Genomic DNA, 13,882 nt, shown 5'->3' with positions numbered 1-13,882 from the left:
TGTATGTGTGTGTATGTATATATGTGTGTGTGTATATATATACACACATATATACATATATATAGCCTAATTATACATTCTTAAGCTAAAGGAACTGAAGAACAAAGTCTCAAGTTTCAATACAGAAGGATTCTATGGGCAGAATATTGAATGGTCCAAGAAACATCAAAAGAAGGTATAAGGAGTACACAGAGTCACTATATGAATAAGAACTGGCCAGAATACGCCGAACAATACACAGAAGTATTTCACGAAATAACTTATTTTCAAGAGGTAATTGGTGATGAAGGAGGAACTCCAAGCTGTTCTGAAGGAACTGGCAAAAAACGAGGCTCCAGGAATTGACAGTATAACAATTAGCATATTTCAAGGAACAGATGTAATCCTGAAAGTGCTCACCAGGCTCTGCCAAGAAATCTGGAGGACAACCTGGCCAACTGATTGGAAGAGATCCATATTTATTCCCATTTCAAAAGAAGGTGATCCAAGAGAGCACGGTAATTATAGAATGATATAACTAGTATCTCACACAAGAAAAATCCTGCGGAATGAAGATTATCCAAAAGCAACTGGAACAGTACATAAACAGGAAACTGCTATAAATACAAGCTGAGCTTACAAGAAGTCATGGCACTAGGGACATCACCGTCAAAGTCAAATTTATCTCAGCTGAAAGCAGAGAGTACCAGAGGAATATCTGCCTATATTTCATTCTCTATGCAAAGGCATTTGACTGTGTGTATCATAATAAATTGTGGCTAACCTTGAGAAGAATGGGAATCCCAGAACACCTGATTGTACTCATGTGAAACCTATACTTGGACCAGGAGGCAGTTACCAGAACAGAGCAAGGAAACATTGCATGATTCAAAATCAGGAACAGTATACACCAGGGATGTAACTTATCTCCATGCCTTTTCAAGCTATGTACAGAACAGATCATTCAAGAAGCTGGACTGTATGAGGTGGAATATGGCATCAGAATTTGAGGAAGACTCATCAACAACCTGCATTATATAGATGACACAATCTTACTTACTGAAACTGACGAGTGCCTCAAGCATTTGCTGCAGAGGGTCAAGTTCTGTAATTTGCAATACAGAGTGACGTTCAACATCAAGAAAACTGGGCCAATTAGCAGCATCATGATAAACAGAGAAGAGACTGAGATTGATAACAATTTTAGCATGCTCAGTTCCTCAATCAACACTCTTGGCACCAGCAGTCAGGAAATCAAAAGACAAATTGTAGTCAGAAAATTTGCTGCTAGGGAACTCTCCAGAATGATGAATATCAAGGATGTCAGTCTAGAGACTAAGGTGTGCCTGATCCAGGTCATGGTTTTCACAGTTACTTGTTATGCATTAGAGAGCTGGACAATGACCAAAGATTACAGAAGAAGAATTGATGCCTTTGAGTTGTGGTGCTGGAGAAGAGTCTTGAATATACCATTAACTACCAAGAAAACCTTACAGGTCTGTTCTAAAAAATTAAAACCAAGCTTCTCCTTGAAGGCAAGGATTTTGAGACTCCATCTCACATACTTTGGGCATGTAGCCAGGAAGGACTGGTCTTTGGAGAAGGATATCGTGCTTGGAAGGATCAATGACAGGGCAGGAGAGGAAGACCTCAGATGAGATGGATTGACACAATAACTGGGATAATAAAGGTAGGTGTGTCAGAGATAATGAGATTGGCACAGGATAGAGTAGAATTCAGAGCTATTGTGCATAGGATAACTATGAGTCATAGTCGACTTAAAGACACCTAACAACAGCAATAACCCCTTAACAGGATGACTGTTGTTAACTTGTTCTGATATACAGCTCAAACGCATTTTTCCTTCTTGTTTAAATTTTCCTTATTACTGTCTTTTTTTTTTTACTAGCTTATTTACAAAATTCAAATATAAATTCTTTCAATTTCTCTCACCTTCTCACCCATCAAACTGTATAACTCAATGATTAAACCTCCCTCCCTCTGCACATCCACATCCCTCTGCTTCCAGCCTCTCCCACCCCTCATGGATCCTTATACTCATTCTACAGAATCAGTTTTATACAATATTTATCCTTGTGGGACTGAGTTAGTTCTCTCGGCATAGTGCTCTCCAGTCCCTCCCAAGTTAGGTAATAATTTACAAAGTTATTGTTTCTGTGTGCTGCATAGTATTCCACTGTATGAATGTACCATAACTTCTCAATACATTCGTATGTGGTTGGACATTTGGGCTGTTTCCATGTCCTTGTGATGGTGAATAATGCTGCTATGAACGTTGGTGTACAAATCTCAGTTTGTGCCTCAGTTCTTATGTTCTCAGGGTGTATTCCAAGTAGTGGAATAGCTGGGTCATATGGAATTTCTATGTTCAGCTTTTTGAGGAAGCGCCAAACTGCCTTCCAAAAGGGTTGCACCATTTTACAATCCCACCAACAATGTATAAGAGTTACTTTCTCACCACATCCTCATTATTACTATCTTTTATTACTCGTATCTTTAAAAATCTCACCTTATTTGCCTTTGGAAGTTGGTATGAAAATGTTAATGCCAGCATATTACATACTGCAACACTAAGGAGCACATATTGCTAATGATAAGATCCATCCCAAAAAAGTTATCTTCTTTTTATTTTATCACAGTTCTAGCTAGATACCTAAAATCAAGGTGACTGCTAGCAAACCTTAAATTTGTTCAGCAGGTTGATTCATCACTATATTCTCTGCCATCTTAACACGGCCTTCTTACCTGTGTATCTGTATCTAAAATCTCTGTCTTTCACTTACAGATCACTTGACATAGGTTTTACAGCCTACCTCAAATACAGGATGATTTTAAACATTTTTCCAAGTAAGGTCACATTCTCAGGTTGCAGAAAGATTTCTATTTTGGGGATTACCACTTTTAAATTATTGAAGTCATTGTGTGTACAAGTAACTCTCTCATTAGGAAGTAAATAAGGAAGATGATAAGGTAGATCAAAAGCTGTTGCTACTTACCATTGCAGCTCATTCTAACTCTGTTGACAGAGATCCCACAGTTCACTCTATCCCCTACCAAATCAACAACAAACCTTAAAATGTGTCCAAATAAAACAAGGAAGATAAAAGGAGGTGCAGTGATTTAATTTGTCATCCGTCTTAGCAACAGTGAAAAAAGTACAAGTTCAAGTATGGGTTGGCCATCAGATCACTGGGTCTACCCCTGAACATGAGATCACTTACTGTTCTATAAAATCACAAAACAGGGAGCTGCACTTCAAACAGTAAGTGGCATGAGTCCGTGTGTGTGTGTGTGAAGTATGTAATGGGCTGGATTTAAGAATGTGCTCTTTGGTGGGAGGTAACACCTAAGTAATTAAAATAATTTAGTGAACACTGCTGGACTATGCACTAGAATATCAAGGATCGCTACTATGAGGTGGATTGATTCAGTGACTGCGGTAATCGGGATGGGTGTGTCGGAGACAAAAAGATTGGCACAGGATAGAGCAGGGTTTAGGGCTATTGTACACAGGGTCACTATGAGTCGCAAACGACTCGATGGCACATAACAACAAAAACAACAACATAGGAACACTTTCTTCAAGATCGAGAACCTCTCTCAACCTCAATAAGCCTCAATGTCTCATTTTAGAGCCCAATGGGCTAACACATCTACTGATCATGGCTCCATCTCCCAACCATCCACTAAGCCTTTCCTGCCAGCCACAAACCAGGTGAGATCTCCCACATAGACTCTTTCTGAATAAGCCTTTTTCTTACCTGTATTTGGGCATCTCTTCTGTCCGTTGCTAAGTATCCGCCCCTAAGGCAGTGACCAGCACAAAGCATATGAACAAATAACTTAAAGCACGTGTATCATACATGAATGGTGAGCTAAGTAGCCCTTCCTCCTTTGCCTCACCTGTCTAACTCTTTTGAAAGAGGATAAAAATAAAAGCACATTGGGCTGATGAGGTGAAATCATATGCAGGAAAGTGTTTTGAATGTTGTAAATGTGGGAGTTATAAATACATATGAATAAGAGTTAATAGGAGGTTCTGGTGGCCTAGTGTTAAGAAGCTGGGCTGCAATCCTGTAGGCTTGTGGTTCAAATCCACCAGCTGCTCCACAGAAGGATGGGCAATCTCCTCCCACGTGGTTAACTGCCTCTGAAATCCCACTGAAGGGTCCAGCTAGGGTCAATTCCAACTCAAAGACACACAATGATAACAATAGTTACTAGCCTCAGGGCCAGAAGAAGCACTCAACTCACTGGGGCAGTGCTGGCTCTTCTGCTCTTCCTTCTTCCATCACCCCTCAGATCTCAGAAGTCACTACCATTATGTCCTCTCAGAGCAGCCCCCACACACACTTCCCAGGACAGCAAGTCACCCAGAACTAGAGGTAGTGCCTGACAGAGAGCAGTCAACCAGGCAGAGTCCCAGAGGATAAAGGCCAGGCAGAACCAGAAGCGATAAAATGTGTGCAATCATCAGAGAAAATGAAGGTAAAGAGGCTAAATTTAACATGTTTTTAAATGTCTAATTCATTCATTCACTAGTTCCAAAGACTGTGCTAACATCAGTTCAACCTACAAAGTACAGTACCAAATCCACTTTGCAGAACTGTCTAATCACAGTTTAAGTCTGCAAATCTAGTTCTCAGAAGACTACTGTAATTAAAGGTGTTCTGGTACAGAAAAAAAATTTCAGACTTAATGTGAATTCCTAGCAAACAGTACTGTGGCTGCTATTAAATTTATTGATGGTGAATCCATCTTCCTGCTTTTTATGTATGATGTTATGATGTAGTAATTTTTATTTTCTTTAAAGACCCATGGCATGGCTTTCTTAAAATACACCTTTCTCATTTGCTTTGTAGTGATATAAGTGATTTTAGGTTAAGATAGCATTTAGCAAATTAATTTACCACGTTGATATTTTATGGTAAAGTTCTCCGGGACTGTTAAACAAACCACATTTATATATTAAGATATTTTTGATGGGTTGTATTCTTATATAAATTAGTTATTTATCTTGGTGGAAGTCAGATAAATAAATGCTCCTATTGTGCCCCCCCCCCAAAAAAAAAGAGTGCAGTCTGGAGACCTCCCAGGCACTTGCCTGCAGTGGATTTGCCCGGCAGAGAGTGTGACGGGAAAGAAAGCAGTCTGACGCTCCAAGGCCTGTCCTGTTTCCTGAGAACATCCAGAAACACTCAAAATGCCTACTGGTTCTAATGCAACAGTTTCTTATGAGAATAAGAAATCCTACATGCTTTCATTATCTGCCAAAGGAATGAACAAGTGTAACTTAGAGGAAGTACAACCAGAGTGCTCCTTAGAAGCAAGGATGATGAAAAATAATTTGGGCATGTTGTCAGGGGGAGCTCGTCCTTGGAAAAGGTGAGAATCAAAGCAAGACAGGAAGATCCTCAACAAGACGGACTGACACAGTGACTATGCAATGAGGATGGTGCAGTACAGGGCCCGGTTCAGATTTGCTGTTCATAAGACTGTTAGGTCCTTGATAGCACCTAATAGCAACACTCATTTAGAGGGCCAGCACTCAAGGGAGCGCAAGTGTTCTGAGAAACAATATCTTGTGACCACTTGAATTTTAAAAACTCGGCTCAAGACAAGCAGCATAACTTTAGGAAGTTCAAAATGTGATGAAAATCCACTGCCATTGAGTCAAGTCCAGCTCAAAACAATCCTCTATCAGGTTTCCAGGGCTGATAGTATTTATGATAGGAGACTACCCAACTTTCTTCCAAGGAGCAGCTACTGGATTCAAACTGCCAATTTTTCAGTTAGCAGCCTGATTACCACTACACCACAATGAGAGATGGGAGGGGGACACACCAGTCAAATACATAAAGTCCACATAGTTAGCACAGAGTCAACAATGGACGTAGAACCAGGGATTGAACAGAAACCCAGACAGACATGTGGACCCTCAGCTCAAAAGGTGCATGTGGGTACTCGTAGGCAGACTACATCACCACTTCACCACATCAGAGAAGAGGAGACCACCTCAACCCTTCGTCACCTGGCCAGCGCAGAACTTAAAAAACGATCAGGGAGACTAGCAAAGAAAGGGCTCATCAAAGCGCAAAGCATTTGAAAGATGCAGGCACTTTGATCCTTACCCTAAATTCTTCAGAGGACTATCTGGTCCCCTGGCCTAACTGTAGGACCTGCAACTTTTGAAACCACAAAAGCAGCCAGCAACCAAAACCCTACAAAGGTACTCCAGGGCTGTGCAACATAAAAAGATGGACTCAGGAACAGTCCTTTATGCAAAACTCCCATGCCCCAGTTCCTGACAGCTGTAATTACAGCCAAAATAGCTTTTTGAAAGGGAGAGAAGAGAAGAAAATAGCAGCCTGGACCAAGCAGTGAATGATGGGGTTTGGGGTAAAACACACACCCAGAGATTTTGCTGTTAATGGTGGCCAGTCTAAACAAGTGACTGGACAGCCAAACCAAACAGCTTTCTGGCCAATTAATTCCTCCCTCTAATTTAATGAGCTTCTCATTAAGTGCTGGAAACAGCTCCCAGGGAGGGAACTGCAAGAAGAGGTGCATGAGCCACAGGGCTGGCAGGTGATGAGGGAAGAGGAGACCAGGACGTCACTCCAGCCCCAAACACCTCCAGATCCCACGCTCCGGCCCTGCCCTACTTCTACGTGTTTTCATGTATGAAGTTCTACAGAGCTATGATTCTGCCACTGTCTCTCTCACTGGACAGGTTCTAGATCCTAGTCCTTTGAATCCTCAACTCAGGTTTTCACCCAAATGAGCATCATAGAGACGCTTCTGTAGCCTTTAGAGGCAGCACAGTCCTTGGTGCGAATCTCAGCTCCATCTATTACTAGCAATTAGGCTCCAAATGAATTTCTTGAACTTACAAAGCCTCTACTGCCTTACGGTCCGTGCCACAGATCTGTGTGTTTAAACCCACTGCTGCAGCTCTTGTGTAATATCTCCCAGCCTGAGTCTGGGGCTCATCTTCCATACTTATCCAGACATTATTCAGAATTCATCACATTATTCAGTTGTGATTCAGAAGTTTTCAATGAATAATCCTTTTGTCTCACTTAGCACAGTCATAAATAAACAAAATTATAGAATAAAATAAATAAAATTATAAAAACATTATTTCTATATTTAAAAGTCCACCAACAAAGATTAACATGTATTAAGTGCTGAGACAGTGGAAGCCCTGGTGACACAGTGCATTCTGTGTGGGGCTGCTAACCAGGTCTGTAGTTTGAATGCACCAGCTGCTCTATGAGAGAAAAGTCTCTTCCTACAAAGACCTGCAACCTCAAAAGCCCCACCCTCGAGATCAGGAGGTTTGGGTTTGGGAGTTATCACTGATGGTGATAGTAACATCTTCCATACCCCTTTGTCAAACTTGAAATGGGGATTTATTTTTGGTGTAAACTTGAAGGAGAGGCCAGTTCCAGGTTCAGACTTACCCCTCCTCATAACAACAATGAGGGCAGCAGCTCACCCTAACAATAGTCATCAGTCAATGCTTTCAAGTAGATTTCAACTCACGGCGACTCCCTAAGACAGAGCAGCACTGCCCGCAGAGCTTCCAAGGCTGTGACTCTCTACAGAACAGTATGGTCACACTTTTCTCCCAGAGCATCCAGTAGATTTGAATCATCAACCTCTTGGCCAGCAGCCAAGTACTTAACCACAGCACCACTTAGGGCTCCTCGGGCAATAGAATACCCCCAAAATATTTTTTTCTAGCAAAAGCCTCTGTGCTTTCTAACTGAACTAGAAGGCAAAGGAAGAGAATTCTGGGAAACATCAAACCTAAACACCCAGTGTGAAGCAGAACAGGTGACAAAATTTGCACATTCTCCTGAGAATTAGGAAAAAGTTGCACTCCGTCTCATGCCTGGCACTTCCGAGACACCTCTGACTGCTCATTTCCCCCTCTGAGGCTCAGTTTCGTTTACTAGAGGAGTGTCATGTGGCCTCCACTTCACAGCTTGTTGTATTAAACACAGTAACTCAAAGGAAAATACTGGGAAGCTGTTACTGTGTGCCACCAAGATGATTCTGACTCACAGCAACCCTATGCAATAGAGTAGAATGGCTCCATAGGGTTTTCTAGGACATACTCATCAGAGAAAAAGATTGTCTTTACTCCCATGGAGCCACTGATGGATATGAACCATCAACCTAAAAAGCTAGTTGAGGGTTTCGTCATTGCAACTCCAGGGATCCTCACTTTGAAGCTGTATATCACTATATCCATGGGGGGAAAAAAGTGTCATCGTATTCAACAGTAATTTCAATAAAAATGAGGGCAGGGAAGTCAGAGACAATGAAATTGGCTCAAGATAGATCAGAATTCAGAGCTGCTGTACATAGTGTCGCTATGAGTCGAAGTCAACTCGACAGCACATAACAATAATGATTTAAAAACTACTGAAAGATTGGGAAGGTCAAAGAACTAAAAAAAAATGTTAGGTTAATGAATTCAGAGAAACAACAGCAAGCATGCTAATTTTCTTCTCAAAATTGCTCTCACTGAAATGAGATGTCTGCCAATCAGATAAAGAATTGCCCAAAATGATGACAAGTCAAGCAAAATGAAGCATCCAGTATCTGCTATGTTTTATGAGCACATTATCCTAAAGGACAACGATGCAAAATCAAGCTACACCCAGGGATGGCCATACCCAGCCTCCTCCAAAAACCTTTTTTGTTCTAAAATCTAACACAAGAAAATAAAACTGAAATCTCAAATCTATGTATGAAATGGCCAAGTCTATGGTGATTTCTTGCTTCAAAGATAAAAACATGGACAAATCTGACAGTGATCCAAAGGCCACGTAATTCTGGTGTTATCTCTGCTCTATTTACCAGAGTCAGAAAGTAATGAGTTAGAATATTTATCAAACTTTTCTGATGTACAGGAAATGACAGAAGAAAAAGCTACAACAGTCAATGCAATGTTGTTGTTGTGTACCATCGAATCGACTCAGAGCTGACCCTCCAGCAGCTTTTCAGAGGCAGTTAATCACACAGGAGGAGATTGCCCATCTTTCTCCCACAGAGCAGCTGGTGACCTCAAACTCTGTACCTTCAGGATTGTGGCACAGCTTCTTGCCACTAGGCCACCAGAGCTTGTCAGTACAATAGAATATACAATATTTATAACAGGATAAATATAACTGAATATACAATAAACATTGAACTCCGGTGGTGTAGTCTGCAGGGAGCTACATAGATGATTCCAAGGCAGTGCCTCTCTGGTGGTTTTAGTTTTTCTCTGAGGGAGAAAGATGGGCAATGTCCTCCTGTGTGATTTACAGCCTCCTAAAACCCCCGCTGAAGGGGCAGCTAAGCGTAGGTTGTGACTCAATGGTGATGAGTGGGTGACACAATAATAGCTTTGTTTTGTTTTTAATGTTTTAAGCCAATCAGGAGCTAATTACTGCACTTTCTTCCTAAAATCTTTGAAGACAAAAGCTACTTTCCCATTCTCGCTCACCACACACTTGCAAGAGCAAGCATAGATTGCACTTTTTTTTTTTAATTCCCAGAGACAGCAACTTTTTTGGCATAAAAAATAATCTTATTTTTAAAAACATAGCTTTATTTTCCAAAGAGAAATTATTTAGGGGAGTGTGATTTACTATTTAAAAAAAATTATTTTATATTGGTTTGCTTAATCATACACTTTGTGTTTCACACTATCCTTCATTCACACTGTGCTTCATATGATCATTCCCATTTATTATGTTTTATAAATTAATCACTATTGAACTATGCCTATCAGTACCTTGTCTTTCCAGATCCCTGCCAGATGTTTCCTACTTCTTTTATCCCCACTTCCTCCACCCACTAAATTGTGCAAACCTATGATTACGCTCCTGCCCATTTTCACCACTCTGCTCATACCACCTCCCCCTTGGATCCTTATACATGGTTTACCAGGTATCTTTCTATTTCTACTGAGAAACAATGATTTCAAAAATTACTACATAACTTGAGGGAGACTAGAGAGCATTATGCTGAGTGAACTAAGTCTCATAAGGACAAATACTGCCGATACAATAACTTTTATCTTTCAAATGGCTTCAATTTAGGACTCATGTGTGTGTGTGTGTGTTTCACACTTTTCTTCACTGACATTATGTTCTATACACTCATTCCTGTACATTGTGTTTTATAATATTAATCACTATTGGACTATGCTCATTGTTATGCCACCTTTTCAGATTCCCACCAGAACTTTCCTATTTCCTTTACCTCTGCCCTTCGCTCCCCAAATTGTGCAACCCTGTGATGTTCCCCCCTACCTAGCCTCACCCCTCTGCTCCCACTCCTTCCCCCATTGTTGTAAAAACACACCTCACTTTTGAGAAGCAAGAATGATACCCCAACAGCAATCACACCTATTTAAACTTGATCTTTAATCAAGATCAACCAACCTACTCAGAGCAGCTTCCTGAACCATACAGAAAGAAGTCTCAAGTGTGAAAAGAGCATAAGGTGCAGCTATTCACTCTGGCACTTTCAGCAGTTGAGACATAGACTTCTGGCTCCACAAAGCCCCAATTCCAGTCAGTCAGTCACTCACCCGTATCCGGCGCATGGCAGCCACGATCTCCACCCTGCTGTTGGGCCTCGGTACATCCAGGCTTCCTACATACTGTGGGGAAGAAGTTAAGAGGCATTGAGAGCTGGAACCGCAGGAGTCCCATCACAGAATGTTAACTGTACAAAGACTGGGAGGTGAGTCAGTTCATTCTCTCCATTTTATTTTATAGAGGAAGATATTAATGCCAAATCAAAACACTGATTTGGTTTCAGATTGAGTCCAGCTTTACAAAAACCAATTTCATATGAAATCATCGTTTCTTTTTATAAAACTGTGGTAAGATATATAATATTATAGCTCTATCTATCTATATATATAGAATTATATATCTATATGCGTATATATGTATATATGTGTATATATATATATATACATATATACATACACGTACCTATACACGTGTGTGTGTATGAGTGTGTGTGTATACATATATACGTGATGTTGTTATTAGATGTCATCAAGTAAACTCTGGCTCACAACATAAGGAAATCTTGTCTAATAATGTGCCAGCTTCACAATTTCAGCTCTGCTTAAGCCCACTCTTGTAGTCAATGTGTGTGTGTGTGTGTGTGTGTGTATGTGTATAAAATGTGTAATTATATAATGCAAACATGTGGTTATATAATATCTAATAATATATGTAAGGATATAATATGCATATGTATATGTACTACAATTTTAAATACACATATATATTTGTCGACCTTTTTTAATATGTACAATTCAATGGTATTGTACAACACTGCACTATATAACATCACTAGCACCGACTTCTCAACTTTTCCCTTACCCTTAACAAAAGCCTGATATCCTAAGTAATGGTCTCACTCCTCCTTTTTCTCTTGATTCTGAAAACTACTCAAAATTAAATATGGAGCAACCATATAACACAGCAATCCTATCTCTAGGTATGCACCTAAACAAACTCAAAGCAAGAACGCAATCTTGTACGCAAGCAATCATCTCAAGACTATTCACAATAGCTAAAAGGTGGAAACAGACAAAAGTACATCGACAGGTGAATAGAGGAGCAAAAATGTGGCACATCAGTACTACAAGTTACTGAAATTCTGATGCAAGTTGCTACACATGAACTCTGCAAATATCACACAGGCACAAAAAACTATTATTGTATTATTCCACTTCTAAGAAGTAGGCAAACTTATTGTTTCATTTTTATTATTGATTATCGTTGTTTTCTTTTTAATCAGAATACACCACAACATTGTTTAATCAAGGGGTTTCAGGATCAGAAAGATTTACAATTTGAGGAAAGGCACTTATCCTTTCTTTGTCTCAATTTCCACATTTGTAAAATAGAATTTCAATAAAGATTAAATGAGAGAAAGCATACATCTCTGACATTGGCACTTGGCACATATGTGAACTAACTCAGACCCATAAGGACAAATACTGTATAAGATCATTATTGTTGAATGTGTACAGGGATCCAAAACAGGGAGAAAGGAGCAAGAGGTGAGGAAAGAAATCTAAGGAAGAACAAAAGAATATATTAAAACAATACAAAAACCCACAAGAGAATGTCACTGAGTTAGCCCCAGATGTTATGTTGACCTCATACATTGAATACGATTCTGACAGGAATAAAGGCATGGACCAAAAAAGTTACTATTTTATTAAAAGTTAATCTGATGATAGCTTTAAGTTATTATTTAAGCCAAATCACATCCAGGTTAATTTTTACCATCAGTATATTCTTACTGTAAATGACTCATATTGTTTGTTGTTGTTGTTAAGTACTGTCGAGTCATAGATGACTCACAGCAACCCTATGAACGAAAGACCTGAACATTTGTATAACTTTCATTGTTTCTCCAAGTCCATAGACTTTCTGGAGGCAAGCTATTTTGGAAGTGGATGCCACTCTACTTCCAAGCTTATTTTAATCAGGGAGCTCCACCAAACACTGTCCACCATGGGTAACCGTTATCACATCTGACACATCAGTGTCACAGTGTTCAGCATCACAGCAGCCACAAGTTACCTCTGTACAGTAAATGGACAGACTAGTGCTATACCACTTAGAAGAATGTTTGACCAAAAACAATTAAAACCAGACCTGAGAGCCACAGATTAAAATAATCCACACCTTTGGCTTGATAGCATCACTTTCTATATACTAGGCCAATGGCGTCAACAACCCAACTCATAGAATATAGAAATATGAAGGGCAAATAATAAAGTCTTCCCTGTAAAAGTTGCTGTTTGTCTCTCTTTCAGTGCAAAGAAAGACTTATATATTCATAGAAGCACAGGGAAATTCATTTTATGTAAAAAAGTTCACACTATTGATACTATTTTGCTATTTGCATTTTAATTTTGAATACAACTTGGGCATCTGTCCATGTCAGGGTCTATCATAAGATGTGTAATGACTCCCAACTGATGGTTATTGCACATCATTTCACTGTTACAAGCAGTGCCTCCATAAAACACCTCATCCAAAAATCTTTGTACTCATCCATTATCTCTTTAGGCTGAATTTCTAGAAGTGGGGTTGGTGGCATTCTAACTCCTGTCCCGCCCTATATAAATCCTGAGGTTTCTAAACAGAAAAACAGATTTAGGAAGCTCTGTCTCCTATAAGCTAGCATAGTTGTTGTTGTTATGTGTCATTGAATTGCCTGTGACTCATAGTGATCCGTGTACAATAGCTCTGAAGCCTGCTCTGTCCTGAGTCAGTCTCACTGACTCCTGAAGACCTACCCTGATTGCCTCAGTTACTTTATCAATTAATCTCATCTGGGGTTTTCCTTTCCTGCCCCACCTCCACCCTTCCAAGTAAGATGTCCTTCTCTAAGGACTGGTAAAAACTTTTTCCTCTCCAATCCCTGTCTCCAAGATTTTTTTTTTCCTCCCAGCAGCAGGCAGTAAATACGTGCTTTTCTGTTAAAAGGCTTCATGGATTAAAAGGTATGTTGTTCTTGTTGTTGTTGTTGTTGTTATGTGCCATCGAGTTGATTGCGACTCATAGCAATCCGATGTACAACAGCCCTAAACTCTGTTCTGTCCTGTGCCAATCTTATTGTCTCCAACACACTCATCCCGATTACCCAAGTCACCGAATCAATCCATCTTCTATAGGGCCTTCCCTTCCTGCACCTGCCCTCCACCCTCCCAAGCATGATGTCCCTCTCCAAGGACCAGTCTCTCCTTACAACATGACCAAAGTATGTCAGACAAAGCCTCAGAATCCTTGCCTCCAAGGAGCAGCCTGGTTTAATCCTCTCCAAGATGAATCTG

General features: G+C 40.1%; 1 protein-coding gene across 2 annotated transcripts in view; it reads right to left on the bottom strand.

The window, feature by feature from the left end:
• Nucleotides 1–13,882, bottom strand: part of NOS1AP (nitric oxide synthase 1 (neuronal) adaptor protein) — a 523,739-nt gene that overhangs the window by 347,340 nt on the left and 162,517 nt on the right. For both annotated transcript variants that reach the window (XM_006887361.1, XM_006887362.1), the window contains exon 2: nucleotides 10,598–10,669. In XM_006887361.1, the coding sequence (XP_006887423.1) occupies nucleotides 10,598–10,669 (72 nt within the window). The remainder of the gene's footprint in view (nucleotides 1–10,597; nucleotides 10,670–13,882) is intronic.

The sequence above is a fragment of the Elephantulus edwardii genome, unplaced genomic scaffold (genome assembly GCF_000299155.1).
Source record: "Elephantulus edwardii isolate Elephantulus edwardi_28Jun2011 unplaced genomic scaffold, EleEdw1.0 scaffold00057, whole genome shotgun sequence".
Classification (NCBI taxonomy): domain Eukaryota; kingdom Metazoa; phylum Chordata; class Mammalia; order Macroscelidea; family Macroscelididae; genus Elephantulus; species Elephantulus edwardii.
The sequence above is the reverse complement of the archived record's forward strand: the minus strand, read 5'-3'. Positions and strand labels throughout refer to the sequence as shown.